Source organism: Chiloscyllium punctatum, chromosome 44, assembly GCF_047496795.1.
Source record: "Chiloscyllium punctatum isolate Juve2018m chromosome 44, sChiPun1.3, whole genome shotgun sequence".
Lineage (NCBI taxonomy): Eukaryota > Metazoa > Chordata > Chondrichthyes > Orectolobiformes > Hemiscylliidae > Chiloscyllium > Chiloscyllium punctatum.
The window spans coordinates 48659980-48677520 of NC_092782.1; the positions used below are offsets into that span (position 1 = coordinate 48659980).

At 39.6% G+C, this 17541-nt stretch overlaps 1 protein-coding gene across 15 annotated transcripts in view; it reads right to left on the reverse strand.

The window, feature by feature from the left end:
- Positions 1-17541, reverse strand: part of col7a1l (collagen type VII alpha 1-like) — a 428727-nt gene that overhangs the window by 110372 nt on the left and 300814 nt on the right. For all 15 annotated transcript variants that reach the window (XR_011955318.1, XR_011955319.1, XR_011955320.1 and 12 more), the window contains 5 exons: positions 11998-12078; positions 5681-5734; positions 4221-4274; positions 3702-3764; positions 3031-3093 (listed from right to left, as the gene is read on the reverse strand). Coding sequence is in view for 12 of the 15 variants with exons in the window: in XM_072562892.1 (XP_072418993.1) it covers positions 3031-3093; positions 3702-3764; positions 4221-4274; positions 5681-5734; positions 11998-12078 (315 nt within the window). In the remaining 3 variants the exon portion in view is untranslated. The remainder of the gene's footprint in view (positions 1-3030; positions 3094-3701; positions 3765-4220; positions 4275-5680; positions 5735-11997; positions 12079-17541) is intronic.

Below are 17541 nucleotides of genomic sequence, written 5' to 3' on the forward strand. Positions count from 1 at the left end.
TTGGGAAAAAAGGTGATAATATAGGTGTCATGTTGCATAACTACTTCTAAGCAGATCTCAACTGCAATAGGAGGTGTGAGGAGGACAACCATTTCAGTTGCACAGATGATCTTCAAAGTTGTACAAATATGAGTACAAGTATGATAGGCTTTTGACATGACTCTCAAGATGTTTGCTTGAAACTATACATCAATAATATATTCTGGTGATCTCAATAAAATGTTGCAATAAAGAACTTATATGTTTGAGGCTTATTTTATGTAAGGATAGTAATATAAGGTTGAAATTCAACTTTGTTGGAATGAAAAAATAAGTTGTAGGAGATTATTTGGTCCATTTCTCTTTCAAAGTTGGCAATGGGTCAGGAAATAGGGTGGCCATTTGCTTTCATTCATTTTGCAACTTACTGAAGTTGAATTTCATATTGCATTCATTCATGAACAGCTTTTTTAAAAAAAAGACATGTATATTCTGTAGGTCTTTGTTAAACATCAACAAATCATTCCCATTCTTACTCAACTTAAAGGTTCAATTTTGCCCATTAATGTAGAACAGACTTTTCAGCTAAGTGCTTTGTAAGACATCTTGCAGGTGAATATATCCCTATGACTTCTGTCAACCTAACTTTGGCAGAAATATCCTTAACACACATAAATGAGGTACATAGAAACACTGAGGGAGTAGAAGAATTCCCAGATAATTTCCAGTATGCACCATCCTCAGAAACAAAAGGTGTTAGGTTAATTTCTCAGAAATGATGAAGAGTCTAACCAAAATGATAACCTATCGGATGTAGATCTTTATGTTGTGATTTGCAGTATGCAGATACTTTGATATATCTCTCCGTGGTTGATATTTGTACTGTGCAGTTATATAAATCAGTCTCTATCAATTGTTAGTAGTTGTGTAGTAATATCGATCAGTCTCTTGTTTCTCTCTTCCTGTGGTTGATAAATTGTCATCTGTATAGTTACTTAATTCAGTGTCTCTCTGTCTGTCCCTACAGCTGATTTTATCTGGTCTCTTGGATTAATTTCTCTTTGTGTTTCTAGTGTGTTGTCTGCATTCTGACGTTTTTTCTTTTTCTAATGTTGCTTGCAATTTAGTGGAGTTGAGCTTTAATTTTATTTTTTAAAATCCTGCCAGGAATCTTTTCTCTATTTTATGTATTTGTGATGATGCCAACAGAATGCTATATTTAAAAGGCATTAGCCACAGACAGAAACATGTTTTCATAGTAATTACAGTGTTTCTGTACTGGAACTGGTACTGAGCCACACAAACAATGATTTGAATAAATTGGCAGCTTTTATCCGCAGCCAATATATACCCCTCCTTCTCCTAGCTCTTCGTAAACATAACTACTAGCTATTATTTGATTTTGGATGCCATCACATGTTAATTCCTTATAATTGGATATTTCTGATGGATATAAAACAACTTGCCCAAAAGTGGAAAAGGAATTAATTTGTACTTGAAATCTCAGCAGTCTTTTATTCTTTCTGTGGATCTCAGAGCCCTATTAATGTGTTCCTTGGAAAAAGTTGACTCGTTTCCTCTTAAGATATCATCATTACACTTTTCATTCATTCATGGGATGTGGATGTCTCTGGCTGGCTAGCCGCCTGGCCAGCATTTATTGTCTATCCCTTGTTGCTTTGAGAAGGTGATGGTGTGCTACCATCTTGAACTGCTGCAGTCCTTGTGCTTGTTTTACTTGTCACATTTTGTCTAACTTTCAGAATTGTATTTCCAATAAGTTAAGTATCTGTTGAGATTGCAATGCTAATAAAGCTAATGAAGTGAATATAGAAAGTGCTGGAGAAAGTCTGTGGAGTTAACAATTCCAAAATGAGTTTTTCACGTAGTTTGAGTTTTGAAGAAATCATGTTGGACTTGAAACATTAATTCTGTTTCTGTCTGCACAGATGCTGCCAGACTAGATTAGATTAGATTCGCGACAGTGTGGAAACAGGCCCTTCGGCCCAACAAGTCCACACCGACCCTCTGAAGAGTAACCCACCCAGACCCATTTCCCTCCTACTAATGCACCCAATACTATGGGCAATTTAGCATGGCCAATTCACCTGACCTGCACATCTTTGGACTGTGGGAGGAAACCGGAGCACCCGGAGGAAACCCACGCAGATATGGGGAGGATGTGCAAATTCCACACAGTCACCCAAGGCTGGAATTGAACCTGGAAGCCTAGTGCTGTGAGGCAGCAGTGCAAACCACTGCGCCACCGTGCCGCCCCAACTCAGACCTGCTGAGTTTACTCATCATTTTCTTTTTTTCAGTTCAGATTTCCAGCATCTGCAGTATTCTAATTTTATTGAAGCTCATGAAGTACTTTGATAGTCCTATGCTCAGCCATAGTGCTGACATTTTTATCTACTGTTAATGGACTGGATTTAATGCAGCTCATTATGTTGAAAAACACTGTCAAGAATTATGTAATAATGGGAGAGGCCACATCTGAGTTACCTTGCAGCATGAAATCCTCCCACAATTATGTCGGAAGTCCAAAGGGATCCAATGATGAAACTCATCAGCTTGGTATGATGTGAATTAGGTAAAAACAATGACTGCAGAGTGCTGGAAACCAGATTCTGGATTAGTGGTGCTGGAAGAGCACAACAGTTCAGGCAGCATCCGAGGAGTACTGCTCCTCGGATGCTGCCTGAACTGCTGTGCTCTTCCCAGCACCACTAATCCATGATGTGAATTAGGATCATTACTGAGTTAATTAACACCAATTATTTCTGTGTCTTCCAAAATTTAATAGTGACTGAGGGATTAAATCTGAGTGGCTTGGTTTTCCTGTGCTTTCTGTAAGCAGCAGGCAAACTCAACGTCTAGACTTATCCCATGTCAGTGAAAATTGAAGGCATGAGGTATGGGTTTGGCAAGCCCAGAATTGGATAACACCTTTTTTAAATGGCAGTATTGTCCATTCAAATCTGCAAAAATCCAGCCTCAGACTATTTAACATTACTGCAGAAAGTAATAGACCTTAAAAAGACTAACCTTTTGCCCTTTTTCTCCTGGAATGCCTTTGGAACCTGGAAGGCCTGGAAGTCCATGTGCTCCCTGGTTTACACAGAAAGGCTTAGTGAAAATTCCAATACCTTTATATGTGCAATTATTAATTAAGCCAAAGACTGTTCATCAATTTGTTCTGCATAAGTCTCATTGAAGTCTACAGAGGTTATTTTCATCAGTCTGGGTGGGGTTCCAGCACTTAGAGTCTTTGTCCTTCACCAAAATTGCTCATAAAGAATCCTACTAATTATTTTTATTGAGATTAAATTGATAAAAACTTTTATGGGAATTTAAAATGATATTATTTATTTGTCCCTCTCTCAAATACCAAGGTTTGGCATAGCATCACATCAGATTTTCAGACAGAAACAGGCTACGTATTTATGCTTCATATATGCTTTCTGCTATCTTTTGCTTTCTCCCTTGTGTATTTTCCTTAACTGCATTTATGCACTTCATCTCTTTTATTAGATGTGATAGCAAGTTTCACCTTACAGTGTGGTACTCAGAGCTATCTTTAAATGTAAATAATTATTTAGATTTCTTCTGCATTAAGAGTTATCATTACTGACTTTTACTGAATGTTTAAATTTTACATGGTTTCAATTCCTCACACATTAGGAAAACATTGTTGAAATAGAGAGACAGATACTAACCTTTAGTCCCAGAAGACCGTTTAATCCCAATTTTCCTGGCAACCCGGGTTCACCCTTGTCACCCTTTAGAATAAGACAAAACATGTTTAATGGCCATACTGACAGGTACCTGAGCCAAACTTCAGTTATTGTTCCTATTAAAATCTACACTACTCTATTCAATTCCATATTTCTATATTTTCCTTACCTGTCAATTTCTCTTGACTCTTAAAAGAGATGGAATTGTATTAGTCTTTTTAAATACAAAGATTTGGTGAATTTAACAAAATGCATTTATTTAGGTGGATTGGTGACCTTTTCTTATCTTGCTTTAAGCAATGCATTTGACCACAGGTTACAATTGTTATTTTATAACCTGTTTCATATCTCTGTTTTACATCTTACAAATCGCCCAGAATATTTGTACTGTTTACCTACTCCTAGTTTAGTGAACAGACCCATTAAACTGCATCACCTGCAATAAGACAGAAATGGTAAAGTGAAATCTGAATCAACAGATAATTTTAAAAAAATGGCTACCTTTTCAGCTCCAATCCCTGGCTGTCCTCTTTGTCCTGGAAGACCTCGTGATCCCTGAATAGAAAGATAACCTTTGTTAGTGTTAACCTAAGTTCACATTCTTCAGACTGCATACATGAGGGGGCATTAGAATCACATTGAACCATGTGACAGCATGTATAACAGGTAACAGTGAAAGTGTAGGAAGACAATGAGTGTGTCTACCGAAATTTCCAATATAATTGAAATTTTCTGATCAACCTGATCAGAGGTTATTAAATACCTCTCGAGTAAATAGGAATTGAAGTTGAGCACTGAAAAATGTGGCTAGGGAGTTGCCAAATCAAGGCTGCCCTGTCTTTCCTGTCTGTTGTTGACACCCCTTTCATGCCAAAATAATTCAACCCCACATTTCCATTGTCCATACTTATGACTCATTCAAAAGCAGTCAGATGTTTTTCTCTGGAATATTGTTGTTTCATGCTTCTATGGGAAAATGTCAATGATCCTCCAGTAAGCTGCAGTTCACAGTATTAGCAATAGAATCTCATTGACTCTAGTTGCCTTTCCACAAAGCAAATTGTGGTAGTGTCACATGTTCTTAATGTATGGATTTCAGCTCACTGTCTGCAATGCAAAAGAAAACACCCAGAAAATTTCCCACATCCAGCTACCAGGAAGATTGGGCAAAAAAGTGGATCAGCACATTTCAATTCCAACACTTTGCTTTCACGGAACATCATTAATTCAAGACATTTCACAAGGACATTTTCAAACAAAACAAAACCAAGATTCCTTATTTGTCAGCTTAGGCAAATGAAAGCTTGCCCAAGGAGATAGGTTTGAAGAAACATCCTCAAGAAGGGAAAAAAGAGATGATGATGTCTAATGAGGAAAATCCAGAGTCTACAACCCAGTCATCTGAAGGCATGTCTGCTAAAACTACAATGATTTTGTAGTTTTGTAGTTGCAAAATGAACAAGAAGGCAGAATTTGTGAACGTTTTAGTTTTTAGACGTCTGTAGGATTAAGAGAAGTCAAAAAAAAGGAAACAGTGAGATCATGAAAGAATTTGAAAACAGAGTTAAAATTTTAATATGGAGGTATTGCTTAACAATGTTCTAATATACAATGTCACACACAGGCCAGTCTTAGGTGTTGAAAGAAATGCCTTCTGAGTGTCACATCCAATAATACCCTTTGCTGGCCACATGAAAGCAAATTAGAAATAACTGATGGAGAATTTGTATCCAAGCTTAGCTTGGAATCTTGCTTTAAGGAGGTCCTGGATCTTGGCTCTCCTTTACTGAAGTATGACTGAGACAAGACAAATAAGGAACCTCGGTCCCATCATTCCATGATTCTGTTGGGGATGCCTAAATCTGCTTCACCATGGGACAGTATTGCAGTGTTTCTGTAAAGTTTTCTCGTGCATAACGGTTCCAAATGGCCAATGTAAAATTGTATTAATATCTCCTTACCTTCTCACCTTTAGGCCCTTTGTCTCCTTTTAAGCCTTGGTCACCTTTATGCCCCTGAAGCAGAAAAAAATGACTTGCACACACAATGTTTTAGTACAACTCTCATACATCTTATAGCACCCATGCACAATGACTTATTGCCTTATCTAAACATAGTAAACATTTATTATTAGTAATGAGACAACTTGTCAGTTAATTTGTTTTTTTCACAATATTGGATTCAAGAGCCATATTGCTCAAGATAATTGCAAACCTTCCTGTTCCTTTTAAGAAAAATGTCATGACCATCTTCAAAGGTCACAAGAACCAGAACAGACAGATTGAATCCAATGAAACATGGGAATGCAACAATCCCTCAGTAGTATACAAGGAAGCCAGCCCAGATTTTATGTCTGTATTCTGGTAAAGTGCCAGATTCATACTATTCCTTCAATGACTTCAAAGGGCTGCGGTTCACAATACCAATGGGATTACCAATAGGCAAACACAGCTGGGCATCAAGTGTGTGCCACTCACAATTGTTAACAATACACCTGATAAACATGGCCCTATTAAGATCACCTATTCTTAAATATTTACTGCTTTACAGAAATGCACATTTGTTATAATATTCAATTAGGAAATTGTCCACATACCCCTTGTAACAAGGTCAGTCAGCTGGGCTTCATAGAATAGTCCAATAAGGGAGCCATGGATGACATATAAAAAGCGGAATGTCAGAGATACTGACATTCTGGTAGTTGACTTTTATTGAGGCATGACTAAAGTCAAGGACTGTTCTTGTGTAAATAAAGGCTGACTTGGTGACAGATACTAGTCTTTGTGGAGTTATTTCAGTGGCACAGAAGTAAAACATGATCCTGAAGAAAGTCACTCGCAGCAGTTTAGGCTCTAATACTAAGTGCTAATAATGATAAAGTTAGAACACTGTCCAGGAGGCTGAGTAACAAATGTGATTGCATGGAGCTGCCTTCCAAAAGCAGATACACTACCAATTGGGGTGGTACCCCAATGAAAGAGTCTGTAATGGTTAAATTTTCTGGACGTACTCCTGGTTCCAGTTGACAATATCAGACTTTGCATGCAGAAGGATCCGGTCCTTTCAGAACTGAAACAATTGGTGGTGACGAGAGTAACCAAAGGGCTGTCACAACTAGCTTTGAAACCTTTTTGGACCTGGAGAGAGCAGCTCACAGTAGAGGTTGGCTTACTGTCATGGGGAGCAAGAGTCAAGATCACTGTCAAATACTAGCTGAACTCCACCAGGGCCAGCCAGGAGTCTCCAAAATGAAGATGTCAGTGAGATATTATGTCTAGTGGATGCAGACATAGCCACATTGATGAACAGTGCCAACAAGGACAAAAATTACTGCAGCAGTGTCCCACGTCCATGGGAATGACTGGGTAAATCTTGGACTCAGTTGCACATCAACTGTGCAGGTCCTCTCATAGGTTCAATGTTCTTAGTCACTGTAGATACCCACTCAAGGTGATTGGACATACATAGGATCAGTCCATCAAACACAGGGATGGCAATAGAAAAACTGTGTGCAGTTTTTTCAATACACAGAGTCCTGGAAGTTGGTCACAGATAATGGACAGCTGTTTATCAACAGGGAATTTGGTTATTGCTTAGAGTTGAATGAGATTTAATATATAAAGGACAATTTTATACCACCAGTCATCCAATGGCCTGGCAAAAAGAGAAGTCCAAACTTTGAAGGCTTGCTTGAAGAAACAGCCTGCAGACTCACTAGACATCAAGCTGTCATGGTTCTTATTTGATTATAGGACAACCTCACATGCCACTACAGGGATAGCATCAGCAGAATTGCTAATGGGTAGAAGATTCTGCAACAGGTTAAGTCTGATCTTCCTGGACCTGGGGGGAGGGTGAAATGGCATCAGGGACATTAAAGCCAGATACAAGACTCTGCCGAGAGAGAGACAGTTTGGTACAGGGGACAAGGTTTGATGTATGAATCATAGAAGTGACCCCACATGGGTAAGAGGCACGACTGATGCAAGGTCAGAACCAGTGGCGTTTTAAGATCAGGTAGGTGTAATGGTCCTGAACAAGCATATGACATTTGAAAGCTGCAAATTCACAAATAGTATTGGAGAAAAAGGTGCCCTGCCACTTGGGACAGTCAGAAAGACTGCTGGAACCTGTGGGTCCTCCCTCTCTGCCAAGCATGGACGAGTCCTCAGAATCTGAGATGAACATGATGGCTGTAACCGCCTCAACACCTTTGCTGCCAGAGGTAGAGAATGAAATTCTACCCAGGCGCTCCTGGTGCAAGAGGCAAGCTTCTGTGCATTACACACCATCTACATCAGACACCAAGTTGAAGGAACCTGACCTGCTGCTGAAACACCCCAGGAGGCTCTCCAAGACAAAAGACCAGCCTATTTCCTCAGACTCAGAGGGGGAGGAATGTAGTGATTGTAACAAGGCCAGCCAGCTGGACCTCATAGAATGGGTGTCCCCTGATTGTAGAGTCACAGAGATGTACAGCAAGGAAACAGACTCTTCGGTCCAACTCATCCATGCCAATCAGATATCCTAATCTAATCTAGTCCCATTTGCCAGCACTTGGCACATATCCCTCTAAACCCTTTCTATTCATATACCCATTCAGATGCCTTTTAAATGTTGTAATTTTACCAGCCTCAACCACTTCCTCTGGCAGCTCATTCCATACATGCACCACCCTATGTGTGAAAAGGTTGCCTCTTAGATTCCTTTTATATCTTTCCCTCTCAGCCTAAACCTGTCCCAGCCCAGGAAAAGACCTTGTCTATTTATCCTATCCATGCCCCTTATGATTTTATAAACCTCCATAAAATCACCCCTCAGACTCCGACGCTTCAGGAAAAACAGCCCGAGCCTGTTCAGCCTCTCCTTATAGCTCAAACCCTGGCGACATCCTTGTAAACCTTTTCTGAACCCTTTTGAGTTGCACAACATCCTTCTAATAGGAAGGAGACCAGAACTGCATGCAATATTCTAAAAGTGGCCAAACTAACATCCTGTACAGCTGCAACATGACCTCTCAACTCCGATACTCAATGTTCTGACTAATAATTGGGGCTGTTAATCTGGTCTAATCAAGGAGGTCTGGCTGACATATAAAAAGAGGAGAGTCAGAGATGCTGACATTCAGTTAGATGACTCTGAATGAGGCAGTACAGGTTGTTCTGCTATAATGCGACAATTGTGTTTCTCTGCAATCTTGCGCTATAGAAAATCACGCCACAGAAAATTCCACTGTAGAAGATCGCTATAGAAAATCGCTATACCCGTTCAGTAGAAAGTTTGCACTATCCAAACAATGTCCACAATTCATCAATCACGTTATAGCCGATTTGCGTTGACGAAATGCCCGCTATATCAGAACGACCTGTACTAAAGTCAAGGACTTGATAATGGATACCAGCCTCTGTGGAGTTATTTCAACCCTCTCAGTGCACAGAGAGAAAATTAGGAATTTAAAAGGAAAAACTGTAAAATTTGGAAATATTTTTCCAATTCACTTGACATTAGGAAATTTTAACATGTGTGGTTTCATTACATTTTGCATAATTAATTGTCCATCTGTCCATTACCCTCTGAATAGAATCCTCCTTTGTGATGTGACAGAACATGCAACACAAGAGGATACCTGGGATGCTAGCTAACTTGATTTATCATGAGAAAAGTTATGGTTATACTCTTACAGTTTAACATATCAAAAACATTTTCAAGTTTTTCAGGTGACATCCACTGCTGTGTTGCAGAAATTTTACTTCAGTTAAGCTGTCACGTGTTAACTGAACCGCTGTCGGTGTGAACTTGTGTGGGTGTACATCTATGAAGCTGGGAAGCAAGTACCTCATTAAGCAATTTGACGAAGAAATTCTCACAGGCCTATATTCGGACTGCTGATAATTTTCACGCCCACTTGCTGCTATGCAGGAAATGCCAGCGTAGGCATCAATGATTTTCTTCTGCATTGCTGTGGGTGCAATATGTGCAACAGACTCTTTGCATAAAACTAAACTCCTGCTTCATTCTCAACGACATACAGCAAATGTATCAAAATGTAATTATCTGAGAATTGCCCTCTAAGCTTGTTTGCATACCCTTTTAAATATATTGTACCTGGGTCAGAAGGGTGCAAGTGCAAAGTTTACAATAAAAATATGAAAATCAAGCTGACTCCGTTAAGTATGAGTTTGCAATAAACTATGAAAATCAAGGATGATTCCATTAGGTATGTATTGAGATGGTTGCTAAATTACATCTGTATGCCTGCTTTGATTGCCCCCTAGCCACTAACTCTACTTCACATGAAGGTTATAATTGGGCTTGACTTATTTTGCAAATAGCACAAAAAAATTAAATCTGCATGCCCTTTCTGTCAAATCGAGCATTATAAAATTCCTGGGGTAGAAGGGCAGCTCATTTTTAAAAGTTATATCAGTGCAAAATACCGGGATGGAGTTTTTAATGCAAATTAAGAGTTAAGGCATTTTGTATAAAATGACCATGTATATTAGTTTTATTTTCTTCAATCTTTTACATTGTTTCAACTTCGGTTTGCATGGATCTTGTTCTGTTCTCAAAACTAGCCACCCATCCCCAGGGCAACATTGTGAGATTCTGCCAATATTGCCAGTCCATGAAGGCTCTTCAAGTTTCATTTACTTTCATGTGAGCCACTATTACATCTTAAAAGTTTTCTCACAGCAACAAATTATTTTTTTGCTACTTGTGCCCAAAACAGAAACTCCCAACAGTATCATATTTACATTTGAAATGGAAGTTAAGGGAAGGGTAATGGATACTGTCTGCATGGACTTTAGTGGTGCATTTGATAGGGTACTTCATGGCAGGCTGGTACAGAGGGTAGTGTCTCATTGGATCTGGGGTGAGCTGACTAAATGGATACAAGAATGGCTTTGTCATAGAAACCAGAGAGAGGTGGTGGAATGACGCTTTTCAGAATGGAGATCAGTGGCTAGTGTCTTCTGCATGGACCAGTTGTTCATAATATATATAAATGATCTGGAGGAAAATATGGGTTGTCTGACTGGTTGATTTGCAGATGCCAAAATTGGTGGAATTGCAGGTGGTGAGGAGGATTGTCACAGGTATCAGTGGGATATAGATAGATTGCAGATTTGGCCAGAGAAATGGCAGATGGAGTTTTATCCAGGCAGGTGTAAGATGATGCATTTATGAAGATCAAAATCAGGTGCAAATGATATGCTAAATGGCAGAATCCTTTGGAGTATTGACTTACAGAAGGATCTAGGTGTACAGGTCCATGGATCCCTGAAAGTGACAACAGGGGTGGATAAAGTCGTCAAGGCACACTTGCCTTCATTGGCTGGGATATTGAATTGGCAAATTATGTTATAACTACACCAAACTTTGGTTTGGTCACATTTGCTTGTGATTCTGGTCATAGCATTACCAGAAGGATGTGGATGCTTTGGTGATGTACAGAAAGGGTTTATCCATGAAGTTGCCTAGTCTGGAGGGTTTTCGTTGTGAGGAGAGGTTGGATAGTTTTGAACTGTTTTCACTGGAAAGACAAAGACTGAGGGGTGACCTGATGGAGGCCTACAAAATTATGAGAGGCATAGATAGAGTGGATAGTAAGAAGCTTTTTCCCAGGGTGGAAAGTTCAACTACAAGAGGGCATAGATTCAAGGTGAGAAGGGGGAATGTTTGGGGGAGAAATGCAGGGAACATTTTACACATGAAGGGTGGTAGGTGCATGGAGTGCACTGCCAGTGGAGGTGGTGGAAGCAGGCACGTTAGCACCTTTTAAGGTATATCTTAACAGACACATGAACGTGAGGCAAACAGACGAAGAGATACTGCTCATGAGCAATAAGTAGTGGGTCTAAATAAGGAACAGGAATCGGCGCAGGCTTGGTGGGCTGAAGGGCCTGTGCCTGTGCTGTATTGTATTGTAAGCTTCTTATGTAAATGTGTCACACCCTTGCAGTGCTGTCATGGTGGGCTGGAAGCATATCTGCTCCAACCCCCAAAACACAACCTGAAAATTTGGAGCTAGTGAGGCCAAACATTACAAAGTTGATTGAGCATCAAGAGGTAGGTCTGTTGAAGTATATACCTAAGGTCTATGGGTCTATTGTGGTGCAGTGGTAATGTCCCTATTTCTGGACCAGAAATCTAAGTTCAAGTCACACTTGCTCCAGAGGTGTCTGAACTGATTGATTTAAAAATAGATTTGTCCCATTACCTGAATAAATAAATGAGATAAATGAGTTATGATCTTAAATGCATTGTTTTGTCTTACCAGTTCACCTTTCCGTCCTTGCAAGCCTCTGTCTCCTTTCATTCCTTTACCTCCACTTTTACCATCAAGACCAGCTCTGCCCTAAAGTAAACCATGAGAAAAAGATGCATGAAAATTAGCTGCAATTCAACACTTCAGAACATAAGACCTTAAGATAAAGGAGCAGAAATTAGGCCATTTGGCCCATCGAGTCTGCTCCACCATTCATTCATGGCTGATAGGTTTTTTAACCCCATTTTCCAACTTTCTCTTGGTAACCTCATTTTTAATATATATTTATTGAAAAAATTTTACTCTTTTACAATAAAGAAAACAAGAAGTTATAGAAGTACAAAAATACAGAAAAGTAGAAATAATACCACATTATTCTATTACAGTAATGTTAACAATAAACTACCTACTACTCTTTAGGATACAATCATTTCATATTTACTTAACCCAAGTTAAAATAAACTCAAATTAAGTGAAATAGTATTACATTAAATTACAATCCAATAAAATTAAATTATATTACATTGCACAACATTACATTACTCCACTTGCCGCATTTCCACTGAAGATCTCGTCCAGTGTGGCGCAATTGGTCAGCGCATTCGGCTGTTAACCGAAGGGATGGTGGTTCGAGATCATCAAGGGGTGGCTTCCTCACTGTTGAGGCAGCACGGTGGCTCAGTGGTTAGCACTGCTGCCTGGGTTACTGTTTGGAGGGTCAGTGTGCACTTGTTGGGCCGAAGGGCCTGTTTCCATACTGTAGGAAATTTAATCTAATCCACAGGAGCAACAGTTATTATACCTGTATTTTGCTAGGCCACCACCCCCTCCCCTCGGGGTCTCTGGATCACCATATACAACCCTCACGGCTATATAAAGGCCCTAATCAGTACCGGTGATAGGTCCATGTCTATGAGAGTAAGATTGTTAAATAACCTCTTCCTGTGCTCACCCAGAGAGGGCAGATTCGGTAATCCCAAAAGAAGAGATATGGATCCTCCTTAACTTCAATTCCTAGGATCTTCTTCAGCTAATACACTATGGCACCCCAATATTCTCGAATCCTTGTAGCAGGACCAAAAGCAATGTGTGAGGGTGCTTACGCTAATTTTACATTTAGGACATTTCGGAGAAGATCCTTTCTTAAACTTTGCTAACCTCTCTGATGCCATATGGGCCCTGTGAAGGATCTTCAGTTACATAGCTTGTGCTTTATTGCATATTGAAATTTTCTTTATATTTCCCCATATGTCCTCTGATGTTTCAGATGAGATTTTTCTTCTAACTCCTGAATCTAGATCCCATAGTGTGTCTGCATATCCCCCAAGATCCTTCCTTTCTGCAGATGGTATATGGTACAAACTGAGACAGCACCCCCACATTGGAGCACTCTTCTCTCTATATCAGATTTGTAAGGCTGAGCCAGAGTGTGGTCTTCTTTTGTATATAATCCCTAACCTGGATGTATTCTCCCTCATCCTTCTAAACTCCATCAAGTATTGTCCTCAAATGTTCCTCATATTTTAAGCCTTTCATTCTTGGAACCATTCTCATGAACATCTTCTGGACCCGCTCCAGGGTTAATACATCCTTCCTGAGGTGTGAGGCACAAAATTGTTCTCAATACTCTAAATGTGGTCTGACCAGATCCTTATAAAACCTTAGAAGTACGTCCCTACTTTTATATTCAAGCCATCTCAAAATAAATGCCATCATTGCATTTGCCTTCCAAACTACTGACTCAACCTGGAAGTTTACCTTAAGAGAAACCTGGACCGAGACTCCAAAATCCCTTTGGACTTCAGATTTCTGAATTTTCTCCCCATTCAGAAAATAGTCCATGCCTCAATTCTTCGTATCAAAGTACATGGCCTCACACTTACCCACATTATATTTCATCTGCTACTTCTTTGCACACTCTCCTAACCTGTCCAAATCTTGCTGCAGCCTCCCCGCTTGCTGAATACTATCTGCCCTTCTATATATCTGTAAAATTCAGAGAGGGTTTTTAAAATGTGGTCTTGACTTCATTCCTTTCAAGAAAGAAGATATAAATTGGCCATTTTCTGTAAGTGGATCAATCACAAGGTGCATGACCTCACTACTTATCACATACATATTATATCAAGGTATGGCATCCAGTAGAATTGCCCTTGTGTTAACTAATACTCACATTTTGTACTAAGCTGGAAACAGATAATGCTCATGCTTTTGGAACTATGAGCTTCCACTTGAACTGGGTGTGGTTCTGAGTGAGGTCTATTTAACCTTGTTGCATATGTGGGAGTGTTGCTATAAATCAGTGAACAAATGACAACTCAAATGCAGCTTTTCATGCCTAGTACCCCTGCATTGACTCTCATCTTTGCCAATGCGTAAAATAAACCCCAATAGTGACAGTAATGATGCCGAGAACAGAAGGTGATACACAATCAACATGAAGTGGAGAAAGAAAACACTACAAGAAAAGAAGAAAATAGTTAAAAATTGGCTGAAATACACTTTCATATCAATGTGCTCATCCACTGACCTTTCAAACATTTACAACTGGCTAGAAATCCTGGATGACCATGAATTATGGGAGTCATTAATATTTGATATCCTGCACATCAGAACATTGTAAGTTATTACAAACCCACAATTTAATCGCTAGATCTTCTGAATAGTTACAGTTGTCACAGGATTACTGCTATACTGAAAGCATCCTCCTCAACTTGACACTGCTCCATATTTCTTGCCAGATGTTCGGAGTCTGATTTTACCAGAAACATGGGGCAAAATATCCCTCAGGGAGCTTCATCAAAATAGAGGCAAGATCTTTTTTATGGCACTACCTTCTTTACAGCCACTTTAAAGGTCCAGTTAAAATGTTACAGAATTGATGGGTGGATGAATGAGTGAAAGGATAGGTGGGTGAAGTAAGTGGGTAAAGTCATAGGTCAATATAGTGGGTAGATGGGTGAGGTTGTAATTAGGTGCAGGGACAGTTGACTTGGATCAAAGGTTTAGTCAGAAGGATCAATTTGAGCGATTAGAAGGGTCAATTCTGCAGTTATCCAAGTATTAGACCAGATATTTTTCTGGCTAATATTTCCTGGTAACTATTCATGTAAGTACATCAGAACTGGCCAAAGTCTGTGACTCCAGCTTTGAGTTGAATTATTTAACAGAGGGCCCCAGGGAGGAGAAGAAATACCATCAGAAGTTGAAAGTTCCTGGACAATTCACATGTAGATCAGCGCATCAGGAGACCAGCAGTTTCCTAATATGAATCTCTAATCAAACATCCAGTCTCCTAAGGTCTAGAGACTGGAAGACTTGGGGTATATATTTCAGTAATGCACTAGGCTATTGAAGTAGATGGTTCCATTGGTACGAATCCAAGACCCATCCCTGGAGCTACATTGACTGCAAGGTGGATGGAGCTGTAGTGATTTCACCTTTCTCCTGTCTACCAAAATACCAAGTCGAATTGGATTGATTAGTCCAATCAAAAATCAGGACTATAGTGTCCAAGCTATCATAAACCCACTTGTCAGCTAGCTAAATGTCAGATGAGTTTGTGAATCTGAAGGCTGGAATATCCACAGAACTGTTTCCACTCCACTGATTTAACTTTGCCAGAAGTGCACTGAGAAGCCATTATGTGTAAACTGGGTTTCTGAAACAATTGCACCATAGAATGAGAGGCCCTGAGCAAATTTTTGTTAAACACATTTGCAACAATTTGAAGAACCTTTATTAAAGGATCAGAAACTGACAACAACCATTCAATTGAAACTGAAAATTCTTGTGATAATTCTGATACACAATGATCATTGCACCAAATTAAAGTGAATGTTTCATCACAATCCTTTTATTTGGTTTTACATTTCTCTTTGATCCATCCGAGCAGACTGAGATCTCTGTTAGTCCCAGTTGTTTTCAATCCCTCTCATCTGGCCTCAGTCTAACAGGGTACACAATCAAGTTTCAATTCATGACTGACACTCAATACATCTGTATCTTCAAATCATTGTTCTAGTTATCTGTATGCACAAGGATGAGCCGTCAGAAGGGAATATTGGTGATATACTTTGCAAAAATGTAACAGTGTGACGGCACAACCTTATTATGGCAGGTCTTGTTACTGATCTATGCAAGATTCCTTAGTTAAGCTTGTGAGAATACTGTATCACATTTTCTGCTGATCAAATGTTCAAAGAAAAAGTTGTAAATGGGAAAAAAGTCTTGATTAATTTATCTATCAGGTTATATTCTGCCAACCTTCTTTGAAGGAAGAAAAGACTGATTAATTGCATACTTCAAATATGTAGACCTTTCAAAAAGTGATAAAAGTAATGAGACAAGCACATAATGTTCTGAAGGAAATAGCTCCCAAAACCCATAATCCTACAGATATGATGAAGGATTTATCAGTACGCTGGGAAATATAAACATTACAGTTTTTCAATGTAAACAAGAGTCCACAAATAAGAATGAACATGGTTTTAATGCAGATTAACCCAACCATGATTAACTGGTCAACAGGGATCAGTTTGCAAATAATTAAATGTGTATTAATCCAAGCTGAGAGATTGCATTTTGATGGCCAATTAGCAATAAAACTTCATCAAAAAACATTAGATGCTTGGAAATAATTGCTTATCACATTGTCTTTGAAAAATGACTTTGAAAGTTGAAGTGCAAATTTACAACATTAAAATATTATTTGGTAATTTAGCAAAAGGTCAATGCCAATAGATGACACCAGAATAAAAGGGAAATGACCTTGGCCTTACTTTAACCAATATTCTCCCCAGTGCACTTTAAGGCCATTAACCTTTGGAAAGGTTTGATGACATTTGTGGCTTTCTAATACTACTCATAGTGATCTTTCACGTACCTAAGCACTATGTAATTGGCAGGCTATTTACATGCAGAAGTACTGGAGTCAAATCTGTTCCAGTCTTCACCAGGTAGTAACGTTTTCCAGCAAAGATTTTGACTGCAGCAATGCCTTAGAATAGAATCCCTACAGTGTGCAAGTAGGCCATTTGGCCCATCGAGTCCACATCAACCCTCCAAAACGTTTCCCATCCAGATCTACCCCCTACCTTATCCCTGTCATCCTTCATTTCCTGTCACTAATTCACCTAGTCTGCGCATCCCTGGACACTAGGGGCAATTTAGCATGGCCAATCCACCTAATCTGTGCACCTTTGGCCTGTGGGAGGAAACTGGAGCACCCAGAGAAAACCCATGGAGACATGGGGAGAATTTGCAAAGTCTATACAGACTTGGGAAACAGTGGCCAGTTCTGGGTCCAAAGGATGCAATAAACAGCAACCGATGATGGTGGCTCATAAAGAAGGTGAGTGGCTGTTGGGTCACCAGCAAACAGGCCTCTCTGAAGAGGGATGAGGTTGTGGAGGGCAAGAGGACTCTTCCAGCAGAAGCTTCCTTGTCATTGGTGGGTGTGTGGCTTTCTGTGAAGGCTGATCAGGAATCCCTAACTGAGCCGCCAGGCTACTATGTTATAACTGGCAGCTTCTCATGTGCAAATAGGGCATG